The sequence below is a fragment of the Mangifera indica genome, chromosome 9 (assembly GCF_011075055.1).
Source record: "Mangifera indica cultivar Alphonso chromosome 9, CATAS_Mindica_2.1, whole genome shotgun sequence".
Taxonomy (NCBI): Eukaryota; Viridiplantae; Streptophyta; class Magnoliopsida; order Sapindales; family Anacardiaceae; genus Mangifera; species Mangifera indica.
In genome coordinates this window covers 15,905,261-15,925,292 of record NC_058145.1, presented here as the reverse complement: position 1 = coordinate 15,925,292, position 20,032 = coordinate 15,905,261, and the positions used below count along the sequence as shown (strand labels likewise).

Genomic DNA, 20,032 nt, shown 5'->3' with positions numbered 1-20,032 from the left:
TATAAAGACAGAGATATTAGTAGCCTCACATTGTCAGCCACATTGTAACAATTAGTGTATATGAGAGATTGGGTTGAATAAGCAGACGAATGAAGTCAGCCAAAGCCCTAGTGAACATAAAGAATACTCTCTCAAGCATAACATGCAACTCCATTAATTATATGGTGCTTTAAGGAAATTTCTGTTCAGGAATACCTATAAAACGCATTTAAAAAAAATTGCGCCACGAACAGAGAAGCTTCATAATGGTAATATCGAGTGCATACAATCAAAGCCAAATATCCACAATTCAATCTCCATCAGCAAACTGTGAAATCGAGGTGCAAAAGATAAGAAAATATAGTACTCCGAGGGCTTCCTTTCTCTACTTTTGAGGGTCAACATGGACGTTATATGACTGTATAAATGGCATTACAAATGGAAAAGTATTGGGCACTCAACTGTCATGCCTCTCTTTTCCTTCCACAGGCATGCTGCATGCATCAGACAGTGCTGATGTCAACACGGCTCTTATGCAGCTGAAAAGCAGGGGTGATCCAGCTTCCACAACTGCATTGTATCCCTGACCAATTGAAGTAACCCAAGCGTGCTTCACAATGAACACATGACAACTTGCCCTCCAATGCACCATCTTCAACTGAATCACAAGAAAATTTTTCCAAAAGGGTAAATCCTATCTGCATCCATGCAAATTACAAAGTGCACAAAACCAACCAATGTCAACTTCAGCATGAGTTGATGTACCTCAAAATCAATATTGGATTCCACTATCAGAGAGGAATTAGAAGCACTCAAAAAGTGACCAAAATGCTTACTTCAAAAATGAATTTGATGAAATTATATATTAAAGAATAGGAGTACCTCTAAGGTGGGCTTTCTTACGCTCCAATATAGATTAAAACATGACAATGGAACAAAGAATAAGGGGAAGGATAAAATTGATGTCTCAACAAGATTACCCATATTCTTCGTACTTCACAAATCATATTCCACCATAATTATAAGTGTATACGTTATACCACTGTATACACATTTGTTTCAATCAATATATTGAACCATTCAGTTCTTCAAAATGCTTTCACAAACAATCCCAATCAAAGATACCAGAAGCCAGTAAATCAAGATTGTAAATTCATCGAAAACTAGGGCATTTCGTAAGACTAATCAGTTCACAATTGAACTATCCTCTAATATCCCGAGTGAAAATCTATATCAATTTGCAAGCTAAAAGATGCTACAAATATAGAATACTCATACTGAGATGAAGTGAAGGTAAACAATACAGTCATGAACCATGCTATTATGTCCAACTAAATTGATATCCATGATGAAAGCACACTAGCACATCAGAAATTCTGGAAAAAGAAAAATTAGTAGATATCAAATGTTACCTGTTGTCATCCACCGAAGCGGTTCAACAAATATAGAAGAACACTCAGACTCGTCAGACTTGTTAAAACAGTTGGAAAAACTCCGCTTGTGCCACTCAAAGGCTGTCTCACCCTCACCTGGAACATGCTCAACAACATTCTCCTGCAATGCAACAACTCTACGGCATTTCTTGCAGCGATATGCCCGGGTATGATTATCTCCATTTGGGGTTAATTCTACAGAGGAAACTTCTGCAGGCAAGCCAGGATCAGCCCCAAATCTGGAACCATCGATTTTCTCACCACGGTTATAAGAATCACCTAAGAGGATATGTCAGAAAATCTTTTCAAAATATCAATCAAAAGGCAAGAGTTCATTTATATGCTTCTCTTTAAATTCATAATGAAAGGAAAACATTAACTAAAAGTGCAAGAGATATATAAAGCTCCAAATTAATACATTACTCAATTACAAACATGGAATATTGGGGGAAAAAGGAGTCCAAAAATATTTCAGGAATGGCTTAATGTAACAGACCTAGAAGCTGATAAGCCATAACATTGTAGAGCTGCACTCTAGAAACCAAGAACAAGGGGATAAACAAGAACAATAAAATCAATATGTGAGAACTATATTCAGTATACAATCTAAACAATCTCTCTAGAGAGCCGCTCCAATTCTTCATGTTTTGTTACTTAAACAATTTTGAACAGCACAGTTTTTAGTAAATTTTATAATTTTCAGATCTTTTTTGCTTTGTAAAAACCAATACAAAGATGGTAAAAATGATAAGTATGAGAACTGTACCTAATACTTTCAGACGAAATCGCTTGTAAATGGGGCTAGCATGATCAATTTTGAAACCCATTTCCTCAAACATCTTCAACTGCAATGAGAAAAAGAATATATATTTACAAAGAAAACTAGAAATTAGAAATTAAGACTTAAGACAGAGAATTCAGAGTCAATTGATAACAAAAGACAGCATAAACTACCTGTTCTAAAAATCCATCATTAGGACAAACAAACTCACAGCTCTGTCGTAGTGATTCAAGTGCATCTGCAGGAATAAATGGCCAAAACAAAAGAAGAAAGAAGAGAGCAAATGTGTATTAGTCTGAAATGACAAAGACAAATATTTTCAATCTCATCTCACAAACAGCAATTCAGATATTACTTAATAAAGACTTAAACTCAGAGTCATATACCAATTTGTGGACCCACATTACTCCAAATTAACAATGGATTTGTGCAAACCTTCTGAAGATAGCTGTTCAGTTCTCATCAGATATGCTGTAATGATAGCTGCACTGCAACAAACAAATGGAAAGAAGGGTGTAAACCCTTAGGACTTGACAATTTAGAAAAATGGAAAAGTTATTAAAATGTAGGCCTGTTCTGGACAAATGATTAAAGCAGATTAGCAAAGTGACAGAGAAACAAAAGATTATGTCTACACATATGATCATCAAAAAAGCCATTAACAAAAATAACAATAGCAAATCAACTGCTACAGTTGAATAAGTAAAAGTAAAATCTTCACACATAAAAATTGAACTTGATTTCAACAGTTAATTTACCAGAAACTAGAAAGTGACCCTTGAATGTCAAATCCAATATTTACTATCCTAAATTGAGAATATTTAATACGGTAGCATTAAAAATCCAAGGGCAAATTGCAATAGACTTCCCTCAGTAAACAAAAACCAAATCAGTTACTATACTGAGGCCTGAGCTATCAGAGTTTTACAAAACAATTGTTTCCAAAAATGTTATGTGCAAAAAGCAAACAAGACACTACACAATATGACGGAAAACTTTTAAGCATTTCTACAAGTAATTAAGACTGTCGAATCTCATGTAGAAAATCTCAAGTTATTTATTGGAATGAATTGGAGAAACCTGTAAGAAAAAGACGTTCAACTAATAAAAGTAAGACTTTGAATTTTGACCTATAATTTATAAGCCTTTTAAAACATTCTTATATCTTTGGATCAAGATACCATTGTCCCAAAATAAGTTTGATCAAAGGCTAATCCTCTGTTTGCAGAAAAATGAAAATCACAATGGAAGGTTAGGAATTAGTTAGGCAGTCATTTCTTTACAGAATTGTACTGAAACAGCAAGTTGAATCACAGCACTCTTGATTTTGCATTATATATGTTGACATAACCACAATTCAACACTACCGAGCAATTAAACATAAGATTCTTATTATTTCTATTATAGCTACAAATACAGTGAGTTGGCTCCCCAAGTGATGAACCAAAATCCAATCTTACAAGTTTGATCTTAATATAAAATTAAAGTAGGCTTAAATGCATCCATCTGGACCTTAAAACCTAACTAATTTTCCTTGTAGATATTAAAACTGATAAGAAAAAATGATACAACAAAGTTAGATGCTAATTATCTAAAATAAGGAAAATGAGTAAAGAACGTACCTCCTTGACACACCAGCAAAGCAATGCACCAAAACGGATCCCTCCTTTCTACTTCGATCAATGAAATCCAAACATACATCCAAATAATCCAACAAATTCTCACCTTCCATATCTCTAATGGGCACTGCCATTCTCACCAGCTTCAGATCCTTACCAGCATATTCCAACAGATACAAGAGCTTCTCACGAGACAAAGAACTCTTTGACACATCACCTGTATTGTCCTTGGTGCTTGAACCATCACCACCGGCTTCACCAACATAAACCTTCTTAATCTCCTTGGTGGGGATTGTGAGACTTCTACGCCATTCTGAGAAAAAAGATATCGATGCACTGCTCAAAACTGATAGAATATGTGTGATTTCATTGCTTCCATTTTGTAGAACCTCTGCTGCATCGCCTATGTTTCCAATAAACAGATGCTCACGGACAAGGTACGGCATGACAACACAACAATGATGGCTTCTTATCAAGATCCCAGATTATGTTGTGCCTGCAAAAAGCTAAAAATTTTAACATCCTCATATTCAGTATAGTTTTCCCAACAATCAACAGTTACCTAAAGGAAGTAGAAGGCAAAATTCATAGAAATAGAAAAAGTTAATATTCTCTATTTGGCCAGTGAGAAACTTGATCATAAATCATAATTTTAAACCCAAAATTTCAACAAGACTTACAAACTAGGATAAATTTAACCCCATATAAGACTTAAAAATAAAAGTTGCTTTATGACAATTTGAAAATAAGTTTTGCACAATTTTAGAATATGTTTCTCATATATTCTGAAACCATACAAGTAGCTGTATTTTTGCCAAATCTCAACTAGTCTTTTCTCCTACAAATTGCGATCCACTAAACTCACTAAAAATTTATTCTGTTTACCATCCCGCAAAAAACAAATCTCAGACCATAAAAAATTACAGCTTGTTGAGGACCATGTAGCTTAGCTAAATATAACTAATGAGAAGGAGTATTTGATATCTTAATAAATGTCATAAGATTTCACAAGTATCAAGCTATCAGAGACTATCATTTATCATTTCCTTACCGTTCTCGTCAACCAAACAGAATACTAGAATCTAAAGTCCAGAAAATCATTTTAATTATTCTTCAAACATTGAAGATAAATAAAATAAAAAAAAATGTTGACCTGAAAATCAGGAATATTCCGGCCGTAGAAGGAATCTCTATCTCATCGCTTTCGCTTGTTTGCTCGTTCCTCGCATAAAATGCCGTGCTAATTAATAGAGAGTTGTTCACACGTGCGAATAACTAATGATCTAGGCATGTGCGACTTGCTTTAGCTTAGTTAACTTTCCACGTGTCAGTGACCAGAGTCGAGGCTCCACCGCAAAATCGTCAGATGACATGGAAATATTCATTGGCGGTAACTTTCCACGTCATCATTAGTCAATATTTAATTAGTTTTTTCTCATAAAAATACTTTGATTTGTTAATTATATCTAATCCTATCTAATTCTAGACTAAACCAAGATTATATATGCTTGATTGATGATATGTCAATGGAAGTCATTACTGAATGTTGAAAGTTATGCCACCGAAAAATATGTCAAATCATGAATATAATTTTATGTAAGAAAAAAAAAAACATATAACAGATAACAGTATGAATGTTAAAAGTCTTGTATTTAAATTTTTATATAATCTTTTATTTATGTGATTATATTGATTGAATATTAGAATCTCATATTATAAAAAATAGAGGATCATGTGCTCTTGATCCTATATGAGTTGACTGTTTATTTCTTGTGGCTGCAGACATTATAGAAAGTGTGCATTGCTAATAGGAAATTGTTGTTACATATTAAAAAAATCGTGAAAAATTATTATAATTACTAAAAATTATTTTTCTTGCTCTTTTATGTAGATGATATGATTAGTTGTTACATTTTTTTTATTAGTTTTATAATATTTACCGGAGCAAAATAACAATTTTCTATTGAAACTTTATTAAACATATTTTCATTAGTAGTTTATATTAATTTTACGATAAATAATTATAATAATAAAATTAAAAAAGTCATTACCCAACTAGCTAGGTGCAAATTTGGCCAAATCGTAGTACGTTCAAGCCAAATTTAGTCGAATTGCACATCTCTAATGTGACTGTGTTGAGACAAAATAGCATCTAGAATTGCTATTTTGGTCATCTAAACAAATATAGTTTTAATTTTTTCAGTTGAAAATAGAAGTCTAAGTGATTAATTATAAAATCGGTGAAGAAAATGTAATTTGTTTTTCTTATAAACATAAGTGATACCCCTATAATATGTACTCTAGAAACTAACAGAAATAAGATTCAAACGTTAAAACTCACATCTAAATTTAAAAGGTGGGTGGGCATATGTTGTTTTGAAATTTAACGGGTGGATTAACTAAACAAATCTTAGGGGGGAATATTTTGTTCTTCTTAAGGAAAAAATAAACTAAACTTTTTCTTTTGTTTGGTTTATGTGTCCTACTATGCTTCATGTTTCATTATCATTCATTAAATTAAGGCGAAAGGACTATTTTCCACCCAAAGTATGTTGTTGTCCCAAATAACTCTCTTTTAACTTTAAAAATTTCAAATATCTACCCATGAATGGTTTAAATTAACAGTAGTAAGGATAAAATCGTTATTTTATCTAGAATATTAAAAATAAATCTTTTTTCTTCTCTAAACTTTGAAAACTAAAAATTTTTCCCTAACCGAAGTTTTAAAAAATGACAGTTTCCCCCTAGGGTTAGTTTCCAGATCTTTGACCCTAAATCTGGCAACATTGTTGGTCGTCTCTCCCTCCGACGATCTTTCTCCATCCATTTGGACACTCGTTTGACGTCGATCTTCATCTGGAAGACAAAGAGCTTTGTTGGGAAAGACGAAGCTATCGTCTTCCTAGACAAAGATGAAGTTGTAGTCTTTATTTGGGAAGACGATCGTCTTCTCAGAAGAAGACGTCTGGAAAGACTTCGTCTCCCATCATCTCCTAAGCCTCATTTAACGTTGATCGAGTGTTCAAATGGGTGGAGAGAAACCGTTGGAGGGAGAGGAAGCTTTAGGAGGGATAGACGACCGGTAATGGCACCAGATTTGGTATCAAAGATTTGAAAACTAAACCCTAGGAGGAAACTGTCATTTTTTAAAACTAAGATTGGAGAAAAACTTTTAGTTTTTAAATTTTAGAGAGAAAAAAAGAGATAAAATTTTAAAGAGTTAGGGTTCCGTTAATTTTAACTGTTTAAAAATAAGTATTTGGGATTTTTAAAATTAAAAGGAGGATACATAGAAAAACAACATACTTTAGGTGGCAAATAGTCCTTTGGCCTTAAATTAATCCCGAATTTTTCAAATTAGTGACACATATTATTGTATAGGTTGATTAAGATCGTACAATCACTCTTCCTCCATTGTTGTCGTGAGAATTGTTTGGAAGAACCTTTGAATCTTGTGTTTCTAGTTCTTTAATTTACAACCATGTCTTTGATATATCTTTTTATTACATGTTATTTTTCTTTTTCAAGAATTAATTATTACTTTATTAAAATAATCAATGGTGTTTCACCAAACTTTTTCTCACTTTTTCCCTTAAAAATAATTATTATCTATTTTTTAATATTAGTGAAGAGAGTGATGCTTAATGAACTTTAATAATTATATCAATAAAATTATTTATATACAACTTTAAGTATCCAATTAAATTATCTAATTGGGTATTTAAAATTGACTACACATAACATTGTTGTAATTATATATAAATTAGTAAGAATAAATATTGTAAACTTTCTTGATATGATCTAAATATGAATAAAATTTCATCAATTTGATATTAATATTTTTAGCAATGTTATACATATACATTTTTAATATATAATTTATATACATAGATAATGTGTCATCATATGATTGAATGTTAATTTATTTTTAATTCAAAATCATTCAATTTCATAATGGTACATTATCTGTGTATATAAATTATGTACCAGAAGTGTATACTTTTAGTATTATTATAATATTTTACTTTACTAGATATTTTCCCATTTTTCTTAATAATTCTCAAGATATACTACGTGAAAATGATAGAGGATGAGAACAATATAGTTGAAGGCTTGGAGAGAGACTAGAGGATTTTGGAATCCAACTTGGTTTGCAAATAAGAATTACCAATTGGCCATTGGAGGTAGGCCAAAAGAAAAGAGTTTCCAATATGATTGCCATTTACAAAATATTAAAAACAAATCAAAAGAAAGATAAGGATCATGGGATTCAATAGGTTCTGGCAGGTCCAAGTGTTAAAAATAGTTGAAAATGTGCTTACAGAAAGTCCCATATCGATGCTCTGTTCTTTCCACATCCATTGCTATCAAGTTTGTGGAGATGTAACCTATAGCCAATGCAAAATCGCTAAGTGCATTCGCAGATTGCAGGTATTTGTCCTAAAGGAACTTTCTATATCATCCACTCATTATAGATAATAAAAACAATAAAACTATATGTACACAGTTTTGAATACATAAATGATATATCATGATGTGATTAAATAATTTTTATTTAAACAAAAAAATAACACTCAATCACATGATAACGCATTATCTGTATATATAATGTATTTTAATAAAAAAATACTGATTATTCTATATCCGTAGTTATGGTTTAGGCCAGTTTTATGTAAAAGATCATACTGAGCTGGATACGTACAGGCTTCCAGGCCAGAAGCATAAAAATACTGCATAACAGAAGATGGTGTAGATCATACCGATTTAATTTGGAGAATGAGTAACTGAAGATCATTCAAAGAGGTTGCTCAGAAGGGTTTCAGACTTGGCTACTTGGATTTTGCGGGCAATCACATCTGATGAATTTTCAGCACTAGAAAACCCAAGAGACTCAGCTGTCATTCAGTTAATTTTGCATCTTTGAATTGGTTAGACATTTCAAATAATCTTAAACTGGAAAAGTCTTCGAAAATATCCTTCAACTCAAATACACAGAAAGAATCATAACCATCCATTAAAAAATTGCTGTCAACTGTGACTTCCCAAGAGCTGTACATAAAAAATGGATTTCCATTTCTCTGTAATTTCAAAAGAGCATGATTAAACAATACCCAACCCGTATTGCATTTTCGCCACAATTTACAATGCCAAATCAGTGAGGTTCTCATATTCACCAACAATCTGGATTCTCCAATTCAGCTACAACATCTCGACAACACACAGTAAGTATATATCTTGGGATCAGAGTAGGGCCATACATTTGAGTGTCATGCAATCAGTGGAAAAGTAGTGAGTTGAATTACAGAAGGAACAAGGGTAAATGTAATATCAGCATTCCCGATCTCTATCCATGGTACGAACAGGTAGTTGCCAATTCTTGGTGTTCTTCTTCGGATCATCAGTGAGGCTGAGATCGTTTTCATCCTCCTTGTATGTTTTGATGAATGTTTTGGCCCCAAACAAGACAAGTCTCTCAACCATGAATAATTGGTAGTTATTCTCAATCACCGGATCTAGGATCCAGCTAAAGTTTGATGAATATGCTAATTTGTATCTGAAAATATCAGTCACCAAAAGTCAAGGTCAACTTTGCCACGATATGAAAGTTTTTTTACCAATTTTTTAATTTTATGTTGCTTTAGAGCATTATTCAAATAATTTAACTCTTAAAGACCTTATATGAACGCCAGTGTTCACCTGGCAGAGAGTGGAGAAAAGAATCCAGGTTCTCTCTCATTTGAAGCAACAAAAAGAGTTCGTCCAGGTGGAACCCACTCTTTAATCCTGCAGAGGATAAACTCAGGGCGTGTATCCCTGTCCAGATGAGGATGCAGGGTTCTTTCAACCCCGTTTTTGTCCTTCCTGGTTTTTAGTATATCACCTCTACGAACGTGCATGGCATCAGAATCACCAAGGAATGCTTTTATCTATAAACATGAAACTCTTCAGAGCCTTAATAAATTATGAAATAGAATGAACATTATGGTAGTCCTTTTATAAATGCCGCAACTAAAAAAAGCAAAAAGAATTACAGAGCCTGCTACAGAGTGTAAACATCAATACCAATCTAAATGCATATACGATATGTTTTTCAAATCCATCAAAATTAAATCATCCTCATTTACTTGGCCAATCATAATAACAGAAAAAAGTGAAGTAAAATTTGTTTAGACGACAACCCTTATCCCAAATAACTAGGGTGGCAACAAATAGAGATGCTGGTATAAGGTAAATGCTATAGTTTAAGGCCTTTGGGCATAGCCTTCCACTTTCTTCTATTGCAAATTAACCAGAAGCAATAGTGTGCAATATATTGAACACTTTAAAACATTAAAAATGACAACTTCATGCATCTTGATGAATATGACAAATAATGGCTACCCTGAAAATGCTTTCATAATAATGAAACATCTTCAAAATTTTAAACTATCAGCCATTGTTGCTTTAAACAACTACTTCAAATTTGACAAGCCAAATCTACTTCATTTTATTGCAAATTATATCATAAATGAATAATAAGGTTTATAACTCATCATTTTACTTTAATTTTTATATTTTGAGATAAATAAATTCTTCCAAGTATAACCAGCAGACATCTTTCAACTTCAATAGAACCATCAAGGTCCATTCTCATATTTTGCAACCTACAAGAGCCAATCTTATTTGCCTCCACATATAAAGGTCACTAAACCTGTCCTTTAATAGTCACCAAACCACCAAAGAGACCAGATACTACTACTTAATTCTTAACATGCCATTCTTGACTGATAGACAATAATATAAATTTCTCTATTAGATTAATCAACGTACAATTTACATAAGGATGACTTGAATCTGGCTTTATTACCCTCGCCATCTATGAAAAAATATAGTCATATGAATTTCTATATCTGATTGGATCACCATCAACTCTACATAAGGATAATAAAAAACTGAGCTAATGATGCTCCCATCTATGAAAACACTATTGAAGCTCCTCAGTAGATGTGAACCAAGTGCTTGTCACAACCACATAAATTAATTATTAAATCCAATTTGACACGACAAAAACCATAAAGCAATTCAAGCACTGGTCCATTGGCATGTTTTCACACTAGCACACATAAAAAAAACTTCCTTTCCCCTTTTTATAAAATAAAAATAAAAATAAAAATAAAAAATTCATTGATGGCATTATAAATAACAAACCTCTTCAGCTGCATCCCTCAATTTTTCTGCAGCCATTGATGGAAGAAATGAATGCGGCAGCAGAATAGCACTCTTGTTTTTTCGATCTTTGCATTCCACGAACCTAAAGAACAAGGATAATTAGAGTGCAAAACTAGAAAAATACAGAATCTTAACTAAACTCATCCATAAGAAAAGCAACAACTTACATTTTGCAATAAGCAAATGCATTCAAAATCTTATCTCGTTAATAAAATGGCTTAAAAAAGGAAGTCTTTAACATCTTTTAAAATGGAAAAGACTAATTTAAACTCAGATAAATGATTCAGTTTAACCTTAATTAGAATAGGTAAAGATTGTCAACCAGAGAGTGAAATACACTAATTTAGGCATTATCAAAGCTAAAAAAAAAAAAAATGATTAAACTCAAGTGTAGGCATTAATAAGGCAAGAATATGTCACAATTGAGCTCTTAAAACAAGAGAGACGAACGTTAGTAATAAGAAACAATTCCCAAAAGTATGACTGCTTCCTCCAAATCAATCAAATACCTGATATTTTCATAAGGACACGCAAAAACAAGGAAAATTCAAATATTCATAAAGCAAGTCAATATAAGAAATTTTCCTTTTTTACAAAAACAATCAAGCCCCCAGAATGTAATGATTGACCTACAATGTAAGACAAGTGCATGGTTTCTTTAAACTCAGTTACTTAATACTACTGAGATCAATCCACTATAAGATTCTGAGCCATACAAAAAGTGGCAACTCAAAATCAGCATAATAAATATAACAGATTACCATGAAAGAGGGTTAGCAGTTTGGTTAATGAGCAAGAGATCTGAGTAGCGAGTATCATCTCTGAGATTAGCTCGACTAATGCCTTCCACATGCGCTACCCCTCTAGCTCCCAACTGCATACTTGTCATAAGCACCCAATACCACATTTTTGAATCGTCTAGAATCACAGGTACAGTTTCAGATAGAAGATCCACATTGTACAGAGATTCAATAGCACAAGAGTTATCTGCCCATCTACCATATGAAAAGGAAGCAAGTTCAGATTATGCAATTTCTTTCTGTCAACAGAAAAAATTCAAAAGATCATCAGTGAAAGAGATTTCTTTCACAAAACAGAGCACTTAATTTTAGAAAGTCAACCAACTCTAGGAGAAAAGAACTTCAGTAAATGACCTTTCCACTGAACTTTTATTGTCAGATTGATGAAGGATTCCTTTCGCATTGTGTATAGGACTGATACAGATCCTAGAAGGCATGACTAAAGTTCTGCAACAATTAGAAACTAATAAGAGTAAAACACTAGAAAAAAAAAAAACATATAGTTGATAGAAAGAAAACAAACCAATCCATTGTGCATTACACATTAACAAAGATGCTAAATGAAACTGGTGCCACTTAGCACCTGGTAGTGATTTTTAACTTAAAATTTCACTTCCTCATAATCACAAGTGAAGCCACTGCTAAGATCCCAATAAATAGACTCTCAGATCCCAGCATTCAAATTCTTTCTTTACAAAAACTAATCAGAAACGAAGATTCCCCTAATCTTCCCAACTTTCTGGACTCAATTCCCCAAGAAAACTAACAATTCAGCAAAATAACCCCAACAAGCTCTCAAAAGGTTATCAATGAAAAAGCTACCTATTCAAAAACATGGCTTCTTCAAGGGCACACCTGAGGCTAGATTCTTGGTGACCAAGGCCAGCACAAGGTTCACAGATTTTACCCGGGCAGTCAATTCTGTTACCCCAGTACAAGTACTTTTCTTGAAGACTGTGCTGTCTCTCGCTCCTGGGCCTTTTTAAGTTTCTGAAGGAGAATGAAGAAGAAGAGAAGGAGAAGCCATTTATGGAAAGAAGAGAGGAGAACATGCAAAGAAATGCAATGACTGATAAGAAAACGAGAGAATCAAAATTGGGGATCTGGGTTTCGTCTTGAGCTTCAGGGTATTGGAAGTTGTCGCCATTGGAGTTAGATTAGAACGAAGATGGTAGAAACCCACAACTGAGAATGTTCACAAAACCTATTCGAACAAGAAACATCCCACTCAACTGCTCAAGCATTATAACCAAGAAAATTATTAGGCAGGTCGTTGTTTTATCCTTAGATCAAAATTCCCTGACCTAAAATCTCATGAACACGTATAATAAGACTATTATTATTATTACTGTATTTTGATTTACGGTTAGGATACACATTTTTAGTATTTAAGGGTGTTCAAACATCGCAAAGAAACATAATAGTCAGCATGAAATTCTCTGATTCATGTGAGTTTTCATGCCATTGGACAAAAATCTGCCAAAAACGGGGTTAGTCTGAAAAATGAACGAATAGAAGGTTCACACAAATTTTTAAATGAATCTCCTGCTTATTAGTGTGTTTTAAGTTAGAATTCCCAGTTTGTGTGGTTCTTCTCACTAACCCCCTACAGAGATCCTCTGTAAATATACTGTTGATGGCGAAGATGGGGAAAGCTAGGATGAGGAGAATGAGAAATAAAAAAGAAAAAATTTGTTTAAATTGTGGTCAGGCTATGAAAATTACCAAAAATAAATCATATCCTATGCAATATACAATTATATTATGAAAAATAAATCATCTTTGGTTGTGGTTAAATAAAGTATATAAGTCGCAAAGTTACTAAATTGCCTACCAATTGACATAAAAGATAAAGAGAGCACAAGAATGATTTATTATGAGAATGAGAGGAAGAGCAAGGGGTACACTAGGGATAAACCCCAAATCCACCAAAAGAAGAAAAAAAAAAACCTCAGGTTTTTAAGCTCTTTGCTAACACTACATACATTTTAGCCAATTCTACCTTTCTTATCTGTACAATCCTCTACTTTCCAATGACACAAATCACAAAACTAAATCATTGAAATGCAAAACCTTATATAAAGATAGGGGGGAAGGAAGAAATTGAGACAGCCAATGATGAATCAGCAGCTTCAAACGAAGGACACATGCCGATAGGCCTAAGTCCTTTCTGCAATTTAAGATGAGCTAAAGCATTAGCTAGCCTTGCTACCATGTTATGCAGTGCATATTGTCTCCCTGAGATAATTCTGCAGAAGAAGTGGTATAAAGGTGGAAAATGGAGTTTTTATTATTCAAGCCTTCTGAAATGTGCGGGATGAGACACCGTGTAGAAGTCGAACGAATCCCAAGAAACTAAGATTTCCATCGGAGTGCCTGATCCAGTCTTGGAGAACAACATGCACAGGTACTGATGGACCAAGTCCAAGCTCCTAGAAAAGAAAAGAAAATTACTTGAGTCAATATCACATTCCATAGGGAGAATGCAGCATGAGATTTGACTTAATAGCTTAAATAATTTCACCAGTAGTTCCTCCAGTAATTGATGCCCTTTCTGTGATCAACTAATTCTGCTCCATATCAGTTTATGTGCTATATCTTTGGTTGTTTTGTCACATTGTACTGGACTGGATTAGTTTCTTCAAACTGGTTGCACAGTTCATAGTGTAGGGGGGGTGGATTCGAGTCAATCTCACTTCAAAGCATCTCAACTCAGCTTGGCTTGAGAAAAGTCAAGCTTGAGTTCAGCTACAGTACCAAGCTGAGCTCGGTTTGGTGCTGTAGTCGAGCCAAAATCAACCAAAAATACCTCATTTTGGTTAATTTGCATCAAACTCTTCTAGGCTCGTGGGTTTGATGAGCCAATTCAAAGCTTGCTCTTACATGTCATCTATTTAGTGTGAATCTTCCAACACTATTATTTTCAACTCATCCAGTGCAATCCAGGGTGAAAGTGAAAGTACACCAAACAAATGCATAAAGTCATATAATGCAAACCTTAGTTTTTGTGTTGTTGAAGCAGCAAAGCAAGCGCACCCTTAAGTTGATATACACACACATTCAGGGTGCATTCATTTTGCAGGTGTACACAATAGCAAATTAACCTCATGACTGCATCAAATGTTTTTATACTTGTGTTTCACATATCTTCTCTTCAGGATTGGATTGGTTTAAATAATTCGTTACTTAGATTAACTTTAATTAGATTATTTGTGGAATTTGAGCTTATCTTTTACAATACAGTAAGTTTCTAAACTACAACAAAAGCAGTATATAGAACAGAAAGAGAGAGAGGGAGAGCATACTGATGCAAGTTCCTCTATCATAATTGGTCTGTTGCCATCCTTCTCAAACAAGTCGTAGGCATGCCTAGCATGTTGCTCCCAAGTCTCCATTCCTTCCAGCTGATGCACACTAATAGCAGCAGTGCAAAATTCTTCGAAATCCAGTTTTCTATATTGAAGAGAACCAATCTGCAGTATAAGATCTGATAATCAGCCATTTACTACTATTTTGGCTGTCTTGCCTATATATTCATTTGAATAATTATTAAATGATCTCTGTGAGAATTTACCATGCTGGCATAGTCAAGAACCCGTGAGTCCTTCATGGCATCAGTGGAGTTCTTTGTCACGGCCTGCTAATTATGAAACTTCTTAGGTAATCTTAAAAAACTGTAGTAGATTCTACAAGACAAAAATCATACAATAGAGCTGACCATCTTATAGTTTTGCATAGAAATAAAGCCACTTTTGTTTGGGCCCAACAGTGTAAATTGCTCCCGAAGATAAGCTAGCTGAGCAACTGTTAATGTCTTTGCAAGAGCCTGTCACCACAGAATCATTGCTATCAGATCTTGTATCAAGGAAGATATTCAGAAAATGTAGCAGTAGTTTCCTCTGTAAATGACCAACTTACCCCTAATGCTGCTTTTCGTAATGAAGAAGAAGCTATATAAGCTTTTACAAGCCTGTATACTATCATATCTGATGGTATTTTCACATCATGATAATTGGCCAGCCATGGATGACCTGAGCACATTCCAGAAACTTCAGTAAACAAGAATATGAATAGTTATGGGGATTCAATACATATGGAAGAGAGGCACTAAGGGGTGCATCCCTAGTCTCTCTCAACAATTGCATAGTTTGACAAATCAAAATTGATTCATAAAAGATGCAACTCAATGTGCTAATTCTCAAAGAAAGTTTTTACCACAAGTGCCATGGATAAGCAATGTGCTTGTTTATGGAATGATTAAATCAGTGACTTACTGAGGGCTTGTGCAGCAGTTAGTCTTTTCCGGTAGTCTTTGTTTAACAATCTCTTCACAAAATCAATTGCCTCAGGGGATAAAGAAGGCCAAGGGGCTTCATCAAAGCTAGGATCTGCTTTAAGGACAGCTCGGAAAATGCCAGACTCTGTCCGAGCCCAAAAAGGGCGGCTTCCACACAGAAGAATATAAGCAATGACACCAATACTCCACATGTCAGCTTCAGTCCCATATGATCTATGTAGTACTTCAGGAGCTACATAATATGCACTTCCTACGATATCATTCAGCCTCTCATCTGTGAAAGATTACAACTGTTAAATGCCCAAACTACATTTTCAACATAAATTAGCTAGGAAGAAACCTCAGGTAGTGGTTCTGACCTGGCTTTACATAATCAGAGAGTCCGAAATCAATGGCCTTCAGAGGTGAATTCTCATCTTTAGAAGTGAAAAGAAAATTCTGAAACAGAGAATAAAACACCAGTAGAAATTGAGTCCATGCCACAAGGTAGTGAATACATATAAGCTGGGAGAGAAATCTGTGAGAAGGAAAGTGAACATAGGAGCTGTAAGCCACAAACTAGAATTTCAGTTGTTGATTCAAGCGATTGGCCAGTTTCTAAGCTTTAATAACAATCCTTTTTAGCTCGATGATTGATGTTAGTTTTGTTTAACTTAAAAGGTATTTCTTTTACCAATTTGATTTTCGCAATTTATGCTGGACTCATTTCTTTGTTTTTCAAGAGTTAGAAAAGGTAAATTTTGATCATAAGGTGTGTTTTAACTAATTTCTTATAAAAATAGAATGATAATCTTCATGTGTTAATTACCTCAGGCTTGAGATCACGATGAACCACACCTTGAAAATGACAAAAGGCTACCACACTTAAAATCTGAACCATAACAACCTTTGCATCTTCTTCTGAATATTTTCCACCCCTAGAGAAAACAGATGGAAATTAAGCTACAGTTAGAAGGTCAGCAAACAGACCAAGAATTCACAATAAAGAGAGAATTAGGAAAACTGTGTGTACCTTGAAAGTATTCTATCCAATAGTTCACCACCTTTGCACAACCTTGAAACATCAAAGAACGAAAAGATTAGCAACAAAAAAAGTTCAACTTAAAAATTGTAGTTTCTAATGCTTTGCTCAAATTCAATTGATCTTTCTTTTTAGTTTTAGAAGAAATAAAAATCCGGCAGGATGAAAAAAGGTATCAAATAACCAAATAAATTAGCAACTGTCTCTGGAAGACCCTTGTTTATCCCAGTGAATATCAAAAGATCAAAGGTCAAATATTTTGACCATGAAAAGACCACTTAGCTGGCCAATCTTCACTTTTATAGAAGGAATTATGTAATCAACAGGCATCTCAAGTCAAATTCAGTATTACAACAGAGTGGAGTTGACATCAAAATTCCAGGTAGGCCAACATAAAAATTCAAAACCGGTTGATAATAAGGTTGACCAAACACAGTGAAACTCAGTATGAGAGTTCACATTTGCATAAATATACAAATAATTATATCTGTTGAAAATTTTGGTATTTATCTCATGATCCAAGAAGCAATAAGTTTGTCCAAGTCCTTACATTGCAACCATGGACCATTCATTTATCAGGATCACGAATGCAACAGATTAACTTATAAATTAAAATTGATGAGGTAACTTAAACTTACTCCATTATTATATAAACATTGTCATCATCTTCATAAGCATCATAGAACTGTACTAGGTTTTTATGCCCAGTCAGAGCCCGTAATATCTTCACTTCCCTTCTTACATCCTCGATGGCAATTGCAGTCGTCATCTGTCACACATTAACATACAATTCATCAGCTCCCGCTTTCAAACAAAGGAAAAAACAAGATACTAAGACTTGTCATTCCACTTTGTCCACAACGATCTAGAAGGACAGTGATTCCCCGAAGTGTCCTTCTTGTGAAAAAAAAATAATTAGTAATCTAGAAAAAACTACAAAGTCCTTACCCTATGTTGAGGTAACTTAAGACACGTAATGGTTTTCCAAGATTAAACTTAAACAAACAGAAAATCCGGTCGTTTTGACTTTAAGAAGAGCATCTAGGCCCTGGATTGTTGTCACATTGCATAGAAAATATAAAGGTAAGAGTTCTTTCATCATGGTATGAAATAGAGAACTATTGAAGATGAGATGATAATAACATCAAGGTTTTAAATCAGAACAAAACATTGTTTTCCTTAAACCCACTTGTATCCACTAAAAAATATGCTATAAGGTACAAGTTAGCAATATAAACAACATTGTCAAGAAGATAACATCAAAAATGACTTCAAAATTACTTCCAACAAATCAAACAGGTAACAGAACAAAAAATAAACTCAACCATTTACCCAAAAAAGAAAAAACAAACACTTTCAGTCTAAATTTTCCAAGAAACCCCAAAAGAAAAGATTCAAAAACATCTGAGATGAAGCAACAAGTATCTAGATCAAACATTCCTAAACTTGATTATTTAATTGACAAAAATATCTACATTTGGAAGAACACGCAATTAAATGTGCAAAACGATAGCAGTTATCCGTCTTTAAAATAAACAGAACAGAACCAAAATATCAAAGATCAGAATAACTAATCAAACAACAGAGAAAAAATATAAGACCTTAGACTTAGGAATAACTTTTACAGCCACATCCTGTCCTTTCAAGCTCCCTTTCTTGGCTCTAGCAGAGCAAGTATATCCAAAATGTCCACGTCCCACTTCGTCACCAAGCTCATAATGAGCTAAAAACTGCTTTGAAAATCCAAAATTCTTGTCCAAACCAATATCACTCTCATGACCCTCAGGGATTGAAGCCTCATTAGGCTTCACAGAGCCATGTCTTCTTGCAAGCAACGCCCGGATATGCTTTGCAGGCGAAGGAGGAGGAAAGGGGCGCTTGAAAAGACGCAGAGGAGTGGAATTAACACTTGGTATTGCTGGGGAGTTCTTGAAGAGGCTTGGTAATGGACTTGGGCTGTAAAATGGAAAGGCTGAAGATTTTGTGTTGTGGGAATTAGTTGGAGGGTTGTTTTCAAAGGGAAGAGCTGTGTCTTGCTGTGATCTGTCATGTGGGTGTTCACTGGGTTTTCCATGACAAAGCCCCATGTTAACAGAACTTCAAGAGTAAAAAATCCCAAAAATCCTCAACAGAAGCCTAAAGACTCAGCCTTGCTGTATTGTGATCAAGAAAGGAGAAGTTTTTTAAACCATTATGGAAAAGTTGAATTCGAGAAAGAGAGTATTTTGTTTGTTCTAAACTGAAAATTTAGTTTTTTTTTTCTTTTATTAGTATTTAACCAGTTGATCAGCAAAAACCCAGAAAAGACGAAGGCTGTGAATTTGTTAGAAGATCAAATTCACCTAGGTAAAGAGAAAATTGAAAGGAAAATTAATTAAAACACAAAATAATAGTTATGAAAAAAACAAAAGCAACACAACGTTACCGATCAATAAACAATGCCTAATAGAAAAGAAAATCAATAAACAAGAACAAGAAAAAAAAAAAGAAAATAAGCTAAAATAAGATAAGAGAAGAAAATGAGATAGATGCAATGAAGTGAAGAAAGCAAGAAAATTTACAGAAAGAAGAAGGAAGAATGGAATAGAAGAACAGAATGAGAAGAGGAGAGAGGGAAAAGAACAGAAGAAAGTGAGGTAAAGATGCTTAGCTGGGACAACAAGAAAAGGAGTAAAAAGAAAAGAAGCAGCAAATGCTTTTTTATTTCTGCTTTTTGTAAGCTTTATTTATTTATTTATTTTGAGTGGTTCTGTGAGTGTGGAAAATATAACACCATTGAACTTCACCACCACTTTGGATTGTTTGTTTTTCTTCAGAGAAGAACAAGAAGAAGAAGAGGAAGAGAGAAGAAGATGAATCAATGCATGCTTTGGTTGTCCTCTCTCTAATAATT

At 33.9% G+C, this 20,032-nt stretch overlaps 3 protein-coding genes across 5 annotated transcripts; all 3 read right to left on the bottom strand.

Moving 5' to 3' along the window:
- Positions 1-218: 218 nt before the first annotated feature.
- Positions 219-5,098, bottom strand: LOC123225580 (dual specificity protein phosphatase 12-like). Of its 3 annotated transcripts, none has more exons than XM_044649646.1 (7): positions 4,966-5,098; positions 3,816-4,308; positions 2,629-2,681; positions 2,367-2,431; positions 2,179-2,257; positions 1,392-1,691; positions 219-677 (listed from the first exon to the last, which is right to left on the bottom strand). In XM_044649646.1, the coding sequence occupies exons 2-7, from the start codon at positions 4,256-4,258 to the stop codon at positions 643-645; spliced, it is 975 nt and encodes a 324-aa protein (XP_044505581.1). In that variant the 5' UTR covers positions 4,259-4,308; positions 4,966-5,098; the 3' UTR covers positions 219-642. The 3 variants fall into 3 exon arrangements, with proteins under 3 accessions (XP_044505581.1, XP_044505579.1, XP_044505580.1); XM_044649644.1 differs by having other exon boundaries at positions 219-637; XM_044649645.1 differs by having other exon boundaries at positions 219-637; positions 3,816-4,318; positions 4,966-5,096.
- A 3,702-nt stretch (positions 5,099-8,800) lies between these two features.
- LOC123225809 lies at positions 8,801-12,978 on the bottom strand (the record flags this gene model as incomplete). Its single annotated transcript, XM_044650080.1, has 6 exons — positions 8,801-9,366; positions 9,510-9,739; positions 11,001-11,103; positions 11,783-12,016; positions 12,176-12,268; positions 12,644-12,978. Coding segments are annotated over 6 exons (1,221 nt in total), but the record flags the coding sequence as incomplete, so codon positions are not given.
- A 693-nt stretch (positions 12,979-13,671) lies between these two features.
- LOC123225808 (CDPK-related kinase 1-like) lies at positions 13,672-19,643 on the bottom strand. Its single transcript, XM_044650079.1, has 11 exons — positions 18,741-19,643; positions 17,778-17,908; positions 17,131-17,172; positions 16,927-17,035; positions 16,478-16,556; positions 16,096-16,392; positions 15,740-15,852; positions 15,540-15,647; positions 15,396-15,458; positions 15,127-15,294; positions 13,672-14,253 (listed from the first exon to the last, which is right to left on the bottom strand). The coding sequence occupies exons 1-11, from the start codon at positions 19,224-19,226 to the stop codon at positions 14,116-14,118; spliced, it is 1,734 nt and encodes a 577-aa protein (XP_044506014.1). The 5' UTR covers positions 19,227-19,643; the 3' UTR covers positions 13,672-14,115.
- Between the last annotated feature and the right edge of the window lie 389 nt (positions 19,644-20,032).